The following is a 16,362-nucleotide window of genomic DNA, read 5'->3' as shown; positions in this document are numbered from 1 at the left end:
CGTCCGCAGGAAAACCACCCAGCTCAGAGAGCACCAAGGACCCCATAATCATCCTCTTCCTCCTCCTCCTCTCCTCAAACCCCACCTCCCTTCTAGCACTGATAATGTTACCTAGTCGGGTCATGAAACGTCTGCGGGAAAACCGCCCAGCTCAGAGAGCATCAGGGACCCCCACAGTTCAACCCCGAAGTACGAATATTCTCTCCTATTCGATGTGATATAATCCAACTTATCGGATACACGGCGACTTATACGCATTGGACCCAGAGGAAAAAAACTTTCCGTTTTTCAGAGTGAACCTTGACGCTGAGCAAAATCAGATTGTGGAGAAGGCAAGTTACAGTCCCTTCCGCCCCCCCCAACCCACCCCCCCATGCTTTGGGAATTGAGCTTTTATTCCTTCATACTTTACAGTAAGTCCCGAGCCAATTGCCAGGAGGGGAAAGGGGAAAAAAAAAGGATTTAAGAAAAATATCAAGGCAAAGCCGGAGGAGGAGGAGGAGGAGGAGGAGGAGGAGGAGGAAGAGGAGGAGGAGGAGAGGGTGCAATTGATGGCCTCAACTGACATGAGTCATAAACAAAGAAAGAAAGAAGAAGAAGAAAAAAAAGAAAACCCAAAACAACCTCAAAGTATCTGGAACTGTTTTTAGACATTTTTGGTCGTCTGGGCAACAGGGATCTGCTCTCTCCAAAGTCCTGAGAAGATCCAGTTGTGCAAATCACACACACGGACGCACAAGCGGGTCTGCGTTTCCTGGCAGACTGTGTTCAAATGTTAGCAATTCCATGGTTTTTTTAAAAATTATTATTATTATATTTTATTTTTGCCTTTGAGGGTTGCTAAGGCAGAAGAGATCCCTTAAGTTCACCCCAAGGCGTTTTAAGGCAGGACGAGAAGCAACGGGTGGAAACTGATCAAGGAGAGAAGCAACCTGGAACTAAGGAGAAACTTCCTGACAGGTAGAACAATTAACCAGTGGAACCACCTGCCTCCAGAAGCAGTGAATGCGCCAACACTGGAAGTCTTTAAGAAGAGACTGGACAGCCATTTGTCTGAAATGGTAGAGGTCAGTGGTGGCGAACCTATGGCACGGGTGCCAGAGGCGGCACTTAGAGCCCTCTCTGTGGGCACGCGTGCCATTCCCCCAGTCCTGGGCCTTCAGCTGGGTTTTATAAAACCTTTTCGCTTTAGGCCTCCGCCGCCGTGTACAAAAAAAAAGGTTCAATCAATCAATCAGTTTCAACTTCTCGCGGGAAAAAAAAAGATCTTACAAAGTTGGAATTGATTGATTGAACTTTTTAGTCCCACCCAGTCTGCTGTTACCACTGCAGCCACGCCCCCCCATAGGCCACACCCACCCAATGGGCCACACCCACCCGGCACCCCGGCGATGCATAAGTGGGTTTTGGGTTGCAGTTTGGGCACTCGGTCTCTAAAAGGTTCACCATCACTGGTATAGGGTTTCCTGCCTGAGCAGGGGGTTGGACTAGATGATCTCCAAGGTCCCTTCCAACATCAACATCATCATCATCATCATCATCATCATCATTATTATTATTATGACAAAAGTTTGGAAGGGAGCCTTAGAGGTCTTCTAGTCTGACCCCGCCCGGAACAGGAACCCAAGTGTTCCATTCGGGACCGTTTCTCCTTCGGAAACCATCCAGGGATGGATATGGAGCCACCCAAACGCTGTGACGGGGGATGGGGGCGCCTCACCGGAAGAGGATAAATGCCAGGTAGTCCTCGACCTAACGACGGTTCGCTTAGTGACTAGTTCCAAACTGAGAAAAAGGGGACTTACGACCGTCTTTCACACTTACGACCTTCCGCAGGGTTCCCCGTGGGCCCCCCGATCCAAAATTCGGACGCTCGGCAACCGACTTGTATTTATGACGGTCGCCGCGTCCCCGGGGGTGTCACGCGACCCCCTTTTGGGACTTTCTGGCGAGCAAAAAGAGAGCCTGGCCGGCATCTCTCGGAATCAAAATGCCGCTTCCAGTTAATATAATAATATAATAATAATGTAACACTCAATATATACTAGTAAGAAGAAGGAGACTATTGAGCGATTAACATATTGTTTATGATAATTAATTACTATTCATTCTTTTTTTAAAAAATACATGAACCCAGACAACATGCTGTTTGCTAAATATTACGAAGGTTATTTTAAAAAATCCTAACTCTAACCCCAACCCCAATCCGGACCCTATTCCCAATCCTATAAAATATATATCTATATCCATCCATATCCATATCCATATCCATATCCATACCTATCTATCTATCTATCTATCTATCCATCCACCCATCCATATCCATATCTATTTATCTATTTATCTATTTATCTATTTATCTATTTATCTATCTATCTATCTATCTATCTATCTATCTATCTATCTATCTATCTATCTATCTATCTATCTATCTATCTATCTATCTATCTATCTATCTATCTATTATCTCTCTCTCTCTATCTCCCTCCCTACCTCTCAACTACCTATATCTATATCTATACCTATCTATCCATCCACCCATCCATATCCATATCCATATCTATACCTATCTATTTATCTATTTATTTATCATCTATCTATCTATCTATTATCTATCTATCTCTCTCTCTATCTCCCTCCCTACCTCTCAACTACCTATATCTCTATCTCTATCTCTATCTCTCTATCTCTCTATCTATCTATCTATCTCTCATAAATAATAATAATAATAATAATAATAATAACAACAACAACAACAACAACAACATTGGAAGGGACCTTGGAGGTCATCTAGTCCAACCCTCTGCTCAGGCAGGAAACCCTATACCATTTCAGACAAATGGCTGTCCAGTCTCTTCTTAAAAACCTCCAGTGTTGGAGCATTCACTGCTTCTGAAGGCAAGGAGTTCCACTGGTTAATTGTTCTCACTGTCAGGAAGTTTCTCCTTAGTTGATCAACCCAGATCAGCACAAATACAGGGGGGAGCCGGGCAGAAGTCAGAGGCTGTGTGTCAGCCCACAATTCAGGGAGGGTGCGTTTGGAATTGGGTACCGCTGGGCTAGAGAAAAGAAGGATCGGGGGGGGGGCATGAAAGCAGTCTTCCAATATTTGAGAGGCGGCCACAAAGAAGAGGCGGGGGGGAGTGTCAACCTATTTTTCAAAAAACAAGACAAGAAACAACGGACGGAAACCGATCAAGGAGAGAAGCAAACCTGGAATTAAAGGAGAAACTTCCTAACACTGAGGACAATTAGCCAGTGGAACAGCTTGCCACCAGAAGTTATGGATGCTCCAACACTGGAGGCTTTTAAGAAGAGACTGGACAACCCTTTACCTGGAATGGTATACGGTTTCCTGCCTGAGCAGGGGGTTGGACTAGATGACCTCCCAGGTCCCTTCCAACTCTGCCGTTCTGTTGCTCTATTGTTATTCTGATTCTTTAAAGACAAATCCCAAATTCCCAGTGGCAGGAGTGAAGACAGGCTGGTTTCCTCCGCTTGCAGATTATTATCCCTCGGGAAGCTGCAGCTACAGATGGCTCAAATCAACAGGAGTGGGATGAGAGTGGGGAGACGAGGCCTTGAAGCCAGCAGAGACCCACTTTTTCCACAAAAAAGTACCTTGCCTCAACCCTGGAAGTTCTAACGAAGCTTGACAAAACTTCCCACAACCCTGGGACTGACGTGGCCAAGCCCACTAGCAGGGTTTCATTGAGGCTGCAAGATCCCGGGAAGGCTGCAGAAGCGTGCTGGACTTTCCAGGAAAAGGAACTTCCAAACTAATTGTCTCATGCTGTCCTTTGGTTGCTAAAAGGATTTTAAAAAAAACAGGAAGGAAGGAAGGAAGGAAGGAAAGAAAAAAGAAAGAAAGAAAGAAAGAAAAAGAAAGAAGGAAGGAAGGAAGGAAGGAAGGAAGAAGAAAAAAGAAGAGAGAAGAAGGAAAAAGGGAGGGAGGAAAGAGGGAGAGAGAGGAAGGGAAGAAGGAAGGAAAAATGGAGGGAGGGAGGGAGGGAAGAAAGAAAGGGAAGGAAGGAAGGAAGGAAGGAAGAAAGAGAAGAAAAAAGAGGAAGAGAGAAGAAGGAAGGAAAAAGGGAGGGAGGAAAGAGGGATAGAGAGGAAGGGAGGGAGGGAGGGAAGAAGGAAGGAAAAATGGAGGGAAAGAGGAGGGAGGAAGGAGAGAAAGAAAAAAGGAAAAATGGAGGGAGGGAGGGAGGGAGGAAAGAAAAAAAGAAAGAAGGAAGGAAGAAAGAAAGAAAGAAAGAAAGAAAGAAGAAAAGAGGAAGAGAAGAAGGAAGGAAAAAGGGAGGGAGGAAAGGGAAAGAGGGAGGAAGGAAGGAAAGAAAGGAAAAATGAAGAGAGGGAGGGAGGGAAGAAAGAAAGAAAGAAAGAAAGAAAGAGGGAAGGAAGAAAGAAAGAAAGAAAGGAAAGAAAGAAAAAAGAGGAAGAGAGAAGAAGGAAGGAAAAAGGGAGGAAGGAAAGGGAGAGAGAGGAAGGGAGGGAGGGAGGGAAGAAGGAAGGAAAAATGGAGGGAAAGAGGGAGGAAGGAAGGAAAGAAAGAAGGAAAAATGGAGAGAGGGAGGTAGGGAAGAAAGAAAGAAAGAGGGAAGGAAAGAAAGAAAGAAAGAAAGAAAGAAAGAAAGAAAGAAAGAAAGAAAGAAAGAAAGAAAGAAGAAAAAAGATGAAGAGAGAAGAAGGAAGGAAAAAGGGAGGGAGGAAAGAGGGAGAGAGAGGAAGGGAGGGAGGAAGGGAAGAAGGAAGGAAAAATGGAGGGAAAGAGGGAGGAAGGAAGGAAAGAAGGAAAGAAAGAAGGAAAAATGGAGGGAGGGAAGAAAGAAAGGAAGGAAGGAAGGAAGAGGAAGGGAGAAGAAGGGAGGAAGGAAGGGAGGACAGAAGGGAGAAGGAAGGGGAGGGGGGGGGAAGGATAAAGCTTCCTTCCTGCTTCAGTTTTACCTTTTTTCGCCACCTCCATCTCTTCTTCCGTCCAGCGCGAGGTCTCCACTGGCTCCGCGGAAGCTGAAACAAGGTGGAGAGGAAAGAAGAGAGAGAGCGAGAGAGGGAGCGAGAGGGAGAGGAGAGAGAGAGAGGAGAGAGCCGGTCAGATGGCGTAAAAGGCCAGACTTTGTGCTTTCCGCATAATCTATTAATCTGTTTACAGGAAGGCCTGCTCCGGCCGCTTGGGAACGCTGCCCGCTGACAGCGGGAGGGCGTCAGTTCTTATTACATCAAAAACAAAAAAAAGAGGAGAAAACAAAAACCAAGAGTGAGCCTCGGAGCAGGAGGAGGAGAGGAGGAGAAATCCCCTCCGTGGGGCGGGAGGCCGGGAGCTCAGTGCCAGAAGAGGCCGTCAGCAACGGAGGCTGCCTGGAAGGTTGATTCCCCTTAAGGGCCCAGGCAACCGGAGTCCAAGCAGGGCAACGTGGAGATCGGTGGACTTCAACTCCCAGAATTCCCCAGCCAGCCGAGCATCCTGTACATACCGTAAACAGTGTATTTGCATATTGTATATTGAGGGGGTCCGGAGGAGAGCTGGGTAGATACTTGCAGACCCCTCGCGTCCTGTTTCAACTCCTCTCCTCGGGACGGCATTAGAGGGCAGGGGTCTCCAAAGAGGGCCACTTTTAAGACTTGTGGACTTCAACTCCCAGAATTCCCTAGACTAGAATGATCTCCAAGGGCCCTTTCCAACTCTGATGATGAGGATGTCTTAAAGTCGCCAAGTGCTGGCTGAGGACTAGTCCACAAGTCTTAAAAGCCACCGTGTGCTGGCTAGGGAAGTCTGGGAGTTGAAGTCCAGAAGTCTTAAAAGCCACCGTGTGCTGGCTAGGGAATTCTGGGAGTTGAAGTCCAGAAGTCTTAAAAGTCGCCAAGTGCTGGCTAGGGAATTCTGGGAGTTGAAGTCCAGAAGTCTTAAAAGCCACCGTGTGCTGGCTAGGGAATTCTGGGAGTTGAAGTCCAGAAGTCTTAAAGTGCCCAAGTTTGGAGACGCCTACCATGGGGCTCTGCACGCCAAAACAACTAGACAGAGGGACATCCAATTCCCTCAGTGCTGCCTAATGTCTATGGATAGTAACCCATGTAGTGTGGCTGTCGTAGTAATTTTTATCCTTCTTATTATCGTCTTTACTTCCCCCCTTTTATTGGTATTATTGTTCTTGTTGTTGTTTTGCTTGATACGTGCAATGAGAGCTTCTGTACCGGAAACACATTCCTTGTGTGTTTAATCCAGGGGTAGGCAACCTTGGCTCTTTTATGACTTGTTGACTTCAACTCCCAGAATTCCTGAGCCAGCCATGCTGGCTGAGGAATTCTGGGAGTTGAAGTCCACAAGTCATAAAAGGGCCCAGTTGGAAGACCCCTGTCTTAAAGCATCCTGGCTGAGGAATTCTGGGAGTTGAAGTCCACAAGTCTTAAAAGGGCCAAGCTGGAAGACCCCTGCTCTGGGCTCTGAGTATCTTCTGCAATCTGTGTTGTTTTTGTGAGTCTGTATTCCTGAGCCACAACGCAGTGATTTTAATTCTCGGGCAACTTTTTTCAGGTGGGTCAAAGGACAATATATTCACTCAGCTGCCCTCCGCGTGACGTTTCAGAAGAGAAATTAACCTCATTTCTGCCTTTCTTTTACTGGTTTCTGATTTTTTACACTAGGATAATTTCAAGCAAGACTGCACGGAAACCCTTTCGGCTTTTTACCGAAAAAAAAGCACAAAACTGAATGAATTGAAACCGAACACTCTCTGTCTTGCAATTACGCAATTTTCTTCTTTGCTAGCTGAACATCTGCCTAGGTAGTCCTCAATTTACGGCCACAAGAGAGCCCGAAATTTCTGCCACTCAGCGAGACTTTTGTTAAGGGAGCTTCGCCTCATTTTAATTACCTTTTCCTGCCTCAGTTGTTGAGTGAATTGCTGCAGTTGTTCAATTAGTCGCACAGTTGTTAAGTGAATCTAGCTTCCCCCGTTAACTGTGATTGCAAAAGGCAATCACAGGACCCCACGGCACTGCGACCGTCATAAATATGAGTCAGCCGCCAGAGTGGCCGAATTTCGACTCCAGTGACCATGGGCGATGCTGCGACGGTCGTAGGTGTGAAAAAAACGGTCACAGGTCGATTTTCAGCGCCGCTGTAGCTTCAGTCACTAAATGGACTGCTGCAGAGTGTCTTCTCTGCGATCTGAACATCTGTACGCGGTTCGGCCTTCTCCCAGCCAGGATCATCACGGTTAATTTCAGATCAGCTTAAATGTGTTTATGTGGAGACGGAGGAGGCCAGAGAGCAGGGGAAAGAAAGGGCTTGAGAGACGGAAGATGGTGATCTCTGCTGCTACCTGCTACTTAACAACCGTGAAGGAACTGATTACTACAGAGGTCCCCAACTTTTTGAGCTTGGCGGCCCGGAGAGGGAGGCAGGGCACCGTTACGCGCAAGTGCACATGGACAAACGGGCCACGCACGCGCAAATGGGGCCGCGTTAGTGCGAGTGCAACAGATGGGGAAGCACTAGGGCCGAGGGACACTCAGGGTGGCACTAGTGCTGGTGAGAAGCTCGGGGCGGGGTGACACCAGCGCCGGGGGGACGCACAGGGTGGCGCTACTGCTGGCGGGACGCTCGGGGTGGTACTAGCGCTGGAGGGACGCTCGGGGTGGCACTACTGCTGGCGGGACGCTTGGGGTGGCACTAGCGCTGGAGGGATGCTCGGGGTGACGCTACTGCTGGCGGGACGCTTGGGGTGGCACTAGTGCTGGGGGGACACTCAGGGTGTCACTAGTGCTGGCAGGACGTTGGGGGAGCGGCGCTAGCGCCAGAGGGACCCTCGGGGTGGCGCTACTGCTGGCGATGCTCAGGGTGGCACTAGTGCTGGTGAGAAGCTCGGGGGGTGGCACTAGCGCTGGACGGACTCTCAGGGTGGCATTACTACTGGAGGGACGCTTGGGACGGGGTGACACTAGCGCTGGAGGGACGCTCAGGGTGGCGAAACTGCTGGTGGGACGCTCAGGGTGGCACTAGTGCTGGTGGAACACTCGGAGCAGGTGGTGCTACCGCCGGAGGGACGCTCAGGGTGGCACTAGTGCTGTCAGGATGCTTGGGGTGGGGTGGCGCTAGCACTGGAGGGACACTCGGGGTGGCTCTAGCGCCAGAGGGATACTCGGGATGGCACTAGTGCTGATGGGGCGCCCAGGGCGGGGTGGCGCTAGCGTTGGAGGCACACTTGGGCTGGCACTAGTGCCAGCGAAACGCTCAGGGCGGGGTGGCGCTAGTGCCGATAGACACTCGCAGAGGCACTAGTGCAAGTGTGGAGGGTGAGTGCACACACACACACACACACAGGTGCACTGGCCATCCCTTTTCGCGGCCCAGAGGCCAAGAGGCCACAGCCCGGTAGTCGGCCGCAGCCCACAGGTTGGGGACCCCTGGATTACAAGCTGAACAACTGCGGTGATTCACTTAGCAACGGTGGCAAGAAAGGTTGTAAAACAGGGCAAAATTCACTTCCCAACTTGTCTTGCTGAGCAATGGATGTTTTGCGCTCAGTTGAGGTCGTGAGCCGAGGACGACCTGCGCAGGTCATCCTCCACGTACGACCGTTCATTTACTGACCGTTCAAAGTTACAACGGCCCTCAAAAAAGTGACTTACGTCCTCTTTTCACACTCACGACCGTTTTGCATTTACATTTCAATTCAGACATCTGAAAAAGGGCTTCATATTTATGACGGCCGCAGCATCGCAGCGGAATCAGGCGATTCCCCATTTCGCGACCTTCCGACAAGCAAAGTCAACGGGGAAGCCAGCTTCACTTAACAACTGGGTGACTCATTTAACAACTGAAAGGAATCGCGTAACCAACGTGGCAAGGAAAGTCGTAAAATCGGGAGGGAGAAGGGGGAGAACCTCACTGAACAAGTTTCTCGTTTAGCGACATTAATTGGGGGGGGCTCTGTTCCGGTCGTTAAGTCAAGGACTACCTGTAATGCTGCAGAGCATCACGGGAAGAATTTTGGAAGCCAGAAACAGGGTTTTTTGCAACAAGCAGAGACCGACCGAGATGGCCACAAGCCGTTGTCAGGACCGCCTTGACTTACAGGGTTCCGGCGGGGGCGGCAGCGGAGGGGGTGGTTCCTCGGTGGCGGCCGCTGCGGCCGCGTTAGCCGCGGCGGCTTCGTTCGTCATCGATCGGGTGACCCGGCCTTTCCGCCGGCCTTGGCTGTTGGCAGTCTTCCGCCCTCTTGGAATGGTGGTCTCCCGTTCTTCGGGCTCTTCGGGCTGGGCTTCGACCTTCTCCTTCTCCTTGATATTTTCCCTGGGGGGGGGGAGACACAGAAAAAAGTCAGGAACGGTCTTGGGACGGAGTGACCTGGAAGGAGAGATGGACGGAGGGCGGCCGTCCTTCAGAGCGTGAGCTACGTTAACGCTTGCAGTTTGGAGGGATCTCTGGCCGCCGCACTCATCCCGACGCAACGAAGAATTCTGGGTGATGGAAGAGGAGGTTTGCAGCCCAGGGTTGAACCGTGGGGTCCTCGGGGCTCCCCGAGTTTGTTTTCTTGCGGATGTTTCAAGACCCAACTAGGGAACATTATCAGCGGTAGAAGGAGATGAGGAGGAGCAGGGGGAGGAGGAGGAGGAGGGGAAGAGGAAGAAGAGGAGGGGGGAGGAAAAGCAGGAGCAAGAGGAGGAGGAGCAGGATGAGGAGGAGGAGGATGAGAAGGAGGAGAGGAAGGTGGAGGAGGGGAGGAGGAGCAGGATGGGGAGGAAGAGGAGGAAGAGGAAAAGGAGGGGAGGAGGAGGAGGAGAGGGTAGAGGAGGAGCAGAAGGAGAGGAGGAAGACTAAAAGGAGGAGGAGGAGGGGAGGAGCAGGAGCAGGAGCAGGAGGAGCAGGAGGGGAGGAGGAGGAGGAAAAGGAGAAGGAGGAGGACGACTGTGGGGTCCTTGGTGCTCTCTGAACTTGTCTGTTTTCTTGCAGACGTTTCATGACCCAAGTAGGTAACATCATCAGTGCTAGAAGGGAGTGGGAGTTACTCTCTCTTTAGATACTAGTCACTTGCCTTGTCAGTGTTGGTGGGAGTGTTGTTTTCCTCTTGGTAATTAAAAAGGGAGCAACGCCCCCCCCCCTTCTAGCACTGTTGATGTTCCCTAGTTGAGGAATGAAATGTCTGCAAGGAAACAACCCAGCTCAGAGAGCACCAAGGATCCCATCGTCCTTCCTTCCTTCCTTCCTTCCTTCCTTCCTTCCTTCCTTCCTTCCTTCCTTCTTTCCTTCCTTCCTTCCTTCCTCCCTCTCCCTTTCCTTCTTTCCTTTCTTCCTCCCTCCCTCTCCCTTCCCTTCCCCCTAGTTCTTTCCTTCCTTCCCTCCCTCCCCTTCCTTCCTCCCCCTTCCTTTCTTCCTCCCTCCCTCCCTCTCCCTTTCCCCTTCCTTCTTCCCTCCCTCCCCCCTCATCTCCTTCTTTCCTTCCCTCCCTTCTCCCCTTCCTTCCTTCCTTCCTCATTCCTTCCTTCCTTCCTTCCTTCCTTCCTTCCTCCCTCATTCCTTCCTTCCTTCCTTCCTTCCTTCCTTCCTTCCTTCCTTCCTTCCTTCCCTCCCTCCCTCCCTCCCTCCCTCCCATACATACATACATACATATATACATACATTTCTTTCCATCCATCCATCATCCTTCCATCCAACTACAACAGCCTAAGCAGGGAACCACCGAGAAGAAAAACAACGGTCCCCCTAATACTGACAGGGCAAGACACGAGAATATAAACAGAGAGCTAATCCCCTCCCCTCCAGCACTGATGGTGTTACCTAGTTGGGTCATGAAATGTCCGCAAGGAAACAACCTCAGAGAGCACCAGGCACCCCACAGTCATCGTCCACGTCATCCTCCTCCTCCTCCTCCTCCTCCTTCCCCCCACAAGCCCCCCTCCCTCCTAGCACTGATGGCCTTACCTAGATGAGCACTGATGGCCTTACCTAGAGAGCACCAAGGAGGCCATATGTGGAGTTTGACCTTGGGGTTGGATGGGATTAGCCAGCGCACGTCACTCAAGGCCGGTTTTAGAAGGCTACCTGGATGATGATGGAAGCCACTGTGGGGAGGATATCCTGGACTGCAGGCTGAGATCTGGCTTAAATCAAATCTCATACGGTGTATTATTACTTCCCTGCACAATCCTTTCTCTCCCATAATTGCCAGGCGGGGATTCCCGGCACACCAGGAAACGGCCTTAGGAAGAGGTGAGTTATACAGGTATAGTATAGGGGGTACCTGGCTCAATAGTAGTAACTGTGAGAGGGACCTCGGAGTCCTAGTGGACAATCACTTAAACAGGAGCCAGCCGTGTGCTGCAGCTGCCCAAAAAGCCAACACAGTGCTGGGCTGCATTAACAGAGGATCAGAATCAAGATCACGTGAAGGGTTAATACCACTTTACAAGGCCTTGGTAAGGCCACACTTGGAATACGGCATCCAGTTTTGGTCACCACGATGTAAAAAAGATGTTGAGACTCTAGAAAGAGTACAGAGAAGAGCAACAAAGATGATCAGGGGACCGGAGGCTAAAACATATAAGGAAAGGCTGCTGGAATTGGGTCTGTCTAGTTTAATGAAGAGAAGGACGAGGGGGGACATGATAGCAGCCTTCCAGTATCTCAGGGCTGCCCCAAAGAAGAGGGAGTCAAGCTCTTCTCCAAAGCGCCTGAAGGCAGGACAAGAAGCAACGGGTGGAAACTCACCAAGGAGAGAAGCAACCTGGAACGAAGGAGAAACTTCCTGACAGTGAGAACAATTAACCAGTGGAACTCCTTGCCTCCAGAAGCGGTGAATGCTCCAATACTGGAAGTCTTTAAGAAGAGACTGGACAGCCATTTGTCCGAAATGGTATAGGGTTTCCTGCCTGAGCAGGGGGTTGGACTAGATGAACTCCAAGGTCCCTTCCAACTTTATCATTATTATTATCATAGTTCTTAGCCGTCGGTCGCCGCGTAGTCTCCTAAATTCAACTTTCAGCAAGAAAAGATGGCAAATGGCACACCAGCAGCTGCCAGGTCAGCCTAACTTGGCATTAATAAAGGAGAATATTTGTCACGTGGGTGGGGGGTTGAAAGGTGGGGTCCTTGGTGCTCCCTGGACTGGGTGGTCGTTTCCTTGCAGACTTTTCCATACCCAAACTAAGTTTACGTCCTCAGTGCTGGAAAGGACTCGCTTCGTAACTGCCTTACTTCGCGACGGAAAATTTTGAGCTCAACCACGGACGTTGAGTCGAGGGCCGTCTGTGCATTTAGGGAAAATATTTCCCGTTTCAGAGACACCGGATACGAAATGGGTGGCAAATAAATTTTAGAAATAAGTAAATAAATAAATATTTTGAGGCTCTCCCAGATCAAATTCAATGCCAAAATCCAATCTAAAATTAATCCAACACCCCAGAAGACAAGTTCGGGATCCGAAAAGATCTTGACCAACTTGAACCATGGGCCCTGTCCAACAAAATGAGTTTCAATGTGGAGAAAAGCAAAGTTTTACATTTAGGCAGGAAAAACCAAAGGTGCAAGTACAGATTGGGCGAGGCCTGGCTCAAAAACAGCCACTGTGAGAGGGACCTCGGAGTCCTAGTGGACAATCACTTGACCATGAGCCAGCCTTGTACAGCAGCAACCAAAAAAGCTAACACAATCCTGGGTTGTATAAACAGAGGCATAGAATCAAGATCACGCGAAGTATTAGTACTGCTTTATAAAACCCTAGTGAGGCCACACCTGGAACAATGCAGCCAATTTTGATCACCATATCACAAAAAAGATGTTGAGAGTTTGGAAAAAGTTCAGAGAAGAGCAACTAAGAGGGTCCAAGGCCTGGAGACTAATACATAGGAAGAACGGCTGCGGGAGTTGGGTTTGGCTAGTCTAAAGAAAAGAAGAAATAGAGGAGACATGATAGCAGCATTCCAGTATCTGAGGGGCTGCCACCAGGCAGAGGGGCCCAGGTTGTTCACCAGAGCACCAGAGGGAAGGACGAGAAACAATGGTTGGAAGCTGATCAAGGAGAGAAGCAACCTGGAATTAAGGAGAAGCTTCCTGACAGTGAGGACAATCAACCAGTGGAACAGCTTGCCACCAGAAATCGTGGGTGCTCCATCACTGAAGGTTTTTAAGAAGAGACTGGGCAGCCACTTCCCTGAGAGGGTATAGGTTCTCCTGCTTGAGCAGGGGGCTGGACTAGAAGACCTCCAAGGTCCCTTCCAACTCTGTTTTCTATTCTATTCTATTCTATTCTATTCTATTCCATTCCATTCCATTCCATTCCATTCCATTCCATTCCATTCCATTCCATTCCATTCCATACTCTATTCCAGTGATGGCGAACCTTTTAGAGACCGAGTGCCCAAACTGCAACCCAAAACCCACTTATGCATCATCGGGTGCTGAGTGGGTGTGGCCATTGGGTGGGTGTGGCCCATTGTATGGGCGTGGCTGCGGTGGTAGCGGCAGACTGGGTGGGACTAAAAAGTTCAATCAATCAATTCCAACTTTGCAAGATCTCTTTTTTTCCTGCAAGAAGTTGAAATTGACTGATTGAACTTTTTTTTTTTTGCACATGGCGGCGGAGGCCTAAAGCGAAAAGGTTTTATAAAACCCAGCTGAAGGCCTAGGACTGGGGCGAGGGCGCGCGTGCCCACAGAGAGGGCTCTGAGTGCCGCCTCTGGCACCCAGGCCATAGGTTCACCACCACGGACCTATTCTATTCTATTCTATTCTATTCTATTCTATTCTATTCTATTCTATTCTGTTCTGTTCTGTTCTGTTCTGTTCTGTTCTGTTCTGTTCTATTCCACTCCATTCCATACTCTATTCTACTCTACTCCACTCCATACTCTATTCTATTCTATTCCACTCCATTCCATACTCTATTCTACTCTACTCCACTCCACTCCATACTCTATTCTATTCCATTCCATTCCATTCTAATTTTCTCTATTCTATTCTATCTTATCCTATCCCTCTAATCAACCAGGATTCTTTAAAAGGCCTTTTATAACACCAAGCAAATGCTGCAGATGCACACCTGCGCACACCTGCACAACAGACGCACCAACACACCCACCCAGGAGGTAACACACCCCACGATGGACTTACTTGGATTCTTCTTTCTCGTCTTTTTCCTCCTCATCTCTTTTCTCCTCCTCCTTTTTCTCAGTTTTCTCCGCTTTCTCCTCCTCTATTTTTTCTTCGACTTTTTCGTCTTGAGAAGGACGAGAGATCTGTTGCTGAAACGAGAGCCGGTCCAAATTACAGGTGGTCCTCGGATGACAACGCTTCGCTTAGTGACATTTCAAAGTTAACAACCTCACTGAAAAAAAAATGGACTCACGATCGTTTTTCACAATTAACGACCGTTGCAGCTTCCCTGGGGGTCACATGATCAAAATTCAGACACTTGGCAACTGACCGGTATTTATGACGGTTTCAGTAGTCCTGGGGTCATGTAAACCACCTTTAAGAAGAGACTGGACAGCCTTTTGTCTGAAATAGTATAGGGTTTTCCTGCCTGAGCAAGGGGTTGGACTAAATGACCTCCAAGGTCCCTTCCAACTTTTATTATTACTACTATTATTATTATTATTATTATTATTATTATTATTATTATTATTATTATTATTATTATTATTATTATTATTATGGATCATCGCACAGTCAGGCAGATGTTCAGACTGGATTTGGCATTTTTGTCTACCTATCGAGTCCTTACCTAGGACCTGGGATAGGCAGATGTGGATGTTTGATGGTATTACAGATCTCGTCGCAGGATGGAAGCGGTTCCTAGGAAGGCCGCCTTTTGCAATTGACTAATGGCGAATTTGTCAATGCCAATGGTGTTCCAGTGGTGCTCCAGTTGTTTTGGGATTGCATCCAAGGCGCCTATTACTATTGGTACTACCCTTGCTTGCTTTTGCCACAGTCTTTCTATTTCTATTTGTAGGTCTTTGTATTTTGTGATCTTCTCCAGTTCTTTCTCGTCTATTCTGCCGTCTCCAGGCACTGCCACGTCCACTATCCAGACTTTTTTGTGTTTCTTATCGACAATTGTTAAGTCTGGGGTGTTATGTGGCAGGTGCTTGTCTGTTTGAATTCTGAAGTCCCAGAGCAGTTTAACTTTATCATTTTCTATGACTTTCTCTATTTTATGATCCCACCAGTTCTTGCTCACAGGCAAATTATATTTCTTGCAGATCTTCCAATGCACCATTGTTGCTACTTTGTCATGTATTATTATTATTATTATTATTATTATTATTATTATTATTATTATTATTATTATTATTATTATTACCGTTTCCGGTCTTCCGACAAGCAAAGTCAAGGTTCACTTAACAACCTGCGTGACTAACAACTGTGGCAAGAGAGGTCGTAAAATGGGGCAAACATTCCCAACAAATGTTAGCAATGGACATTCTTCTGATTTTTCAGCAAAACACACCCCGTAGCGAAAAATTGTTTCTTGTTTTAATGACTGCTGCGTTCATTTTATGACTACCTTGCCTGTGAAAGAAACCGCCACAGTAAAGCTCGTAAAATCAGGATTCACAACCTGCTTTACAACTGTCACGACTTACCGCCGTACTGGGAAAACTCTATTACAGTCATAACTGGAAGACTATATTGTGACTCCGGAAAGAGTACAGAGAAGAACAAAGATGATTAGGGGACTGGAGGCTAAAACATATAAGGAACGGTTGCTGGAATTGGGTATGTATAGTTTAACGAAGAGAAGGATGAGGGGGGACAGGATAGCAGTCTTCCAGTATCTCAGGGGCTGCCCCAAAGAAGAGGGAGTCAAGCTATTCTCCAAAGCACCTGAAAGGCAGGACAAGAAGCAACGGATGGAAACTGATCAAGGAGAGAAGCAACTTAGAACTAAGGAGAAATTTCCTGACAGTTAGAACAATTAACCAGTGGAACTCCTTGCCTCCAGAAGCGGTGAATGCTCCAACACTGGAAGTTTTTAAGAAGAGACTGGACAGCCATTTGTCTGAAATGGTGTAGGGTTCCTGCCTAAGCAGGGGGTTGGATTAGATGACCTCCAAGGTCCCTTCCGACATCATCATCATCATCATCATCATCATCATCATCATATCCTAGCTTGGCATTTGGGCAGCCTTGCAATTTGTCTTTAATTCTACCTTTCTGCAAACAATGGGCACTAAGTCCCAATGTTGGTTTTGCCAAATACCACTTTAATACCACTTTACAATGCCTTGGTAACGCCACACGGAGGGAGGGAGAGAGGAAAAGGAAAGAAAAGGAAAGAAAGAAAGAAAAAAGAGGAAGAGAGAAGAGAAGAAGGAAGGAAAAAGAGAGGGAGGAAAGAGGGAGGGAGGGAGGGA

The 16,362-nt window shown here is 48.3% G+C and overlaps 1 protein-coding gene across 1 annotated transcript in view; it reads right to left on the bottom strand.

The window, feature by feature from the left end:
• LOC107293876 (nuclear receptor corepressor 1-like) overlaps nt 1-16,362 on the bottom strand; it is a gene marked incomplete at both ends in the record, with an annotated part of 107,081 nt that overhangs the window by 52,689 nt on the left and 38,030 nt on the right. The window contains 3 exons of the mRNA XM_029285549.1: nt 4,951-5,013; nt 9,081-9,298; nt 14,114-14,244. Coding sequence (XP_029141382.1) covers nt 4,951-5,013; nt 9,081-9,298; nt 14,114-14,244 — 412 coding nt within the window. The remainder of the gene's footprint in view (nt 1-4,950; nt 5,014-9,080; nt 9,299-14,113; nt 14,245-16,362) is intronic.

Source organism: Protobothrops mucrosquamatus, unplaced genomic scaffold (assembly GCF_001527695.2).
Source record: "Protobothrops mucrosquamatus isolate PMUCROS unplaced genomic scaffold, P.Mucros_1.0 scaffold_12, whole genome shotgun sequence".
Lineage (NCBI taxonomy): Eukaryota > Metazoa > Chordata > Lepidosauria > Squamata > Viperidae > Protobothrops > Protobothrops mucrosquamatus.
Note: the sequence above shows the minus strand (reverse complement) of the source record. Positions and strands in the feature narration are given on the sequence as shown.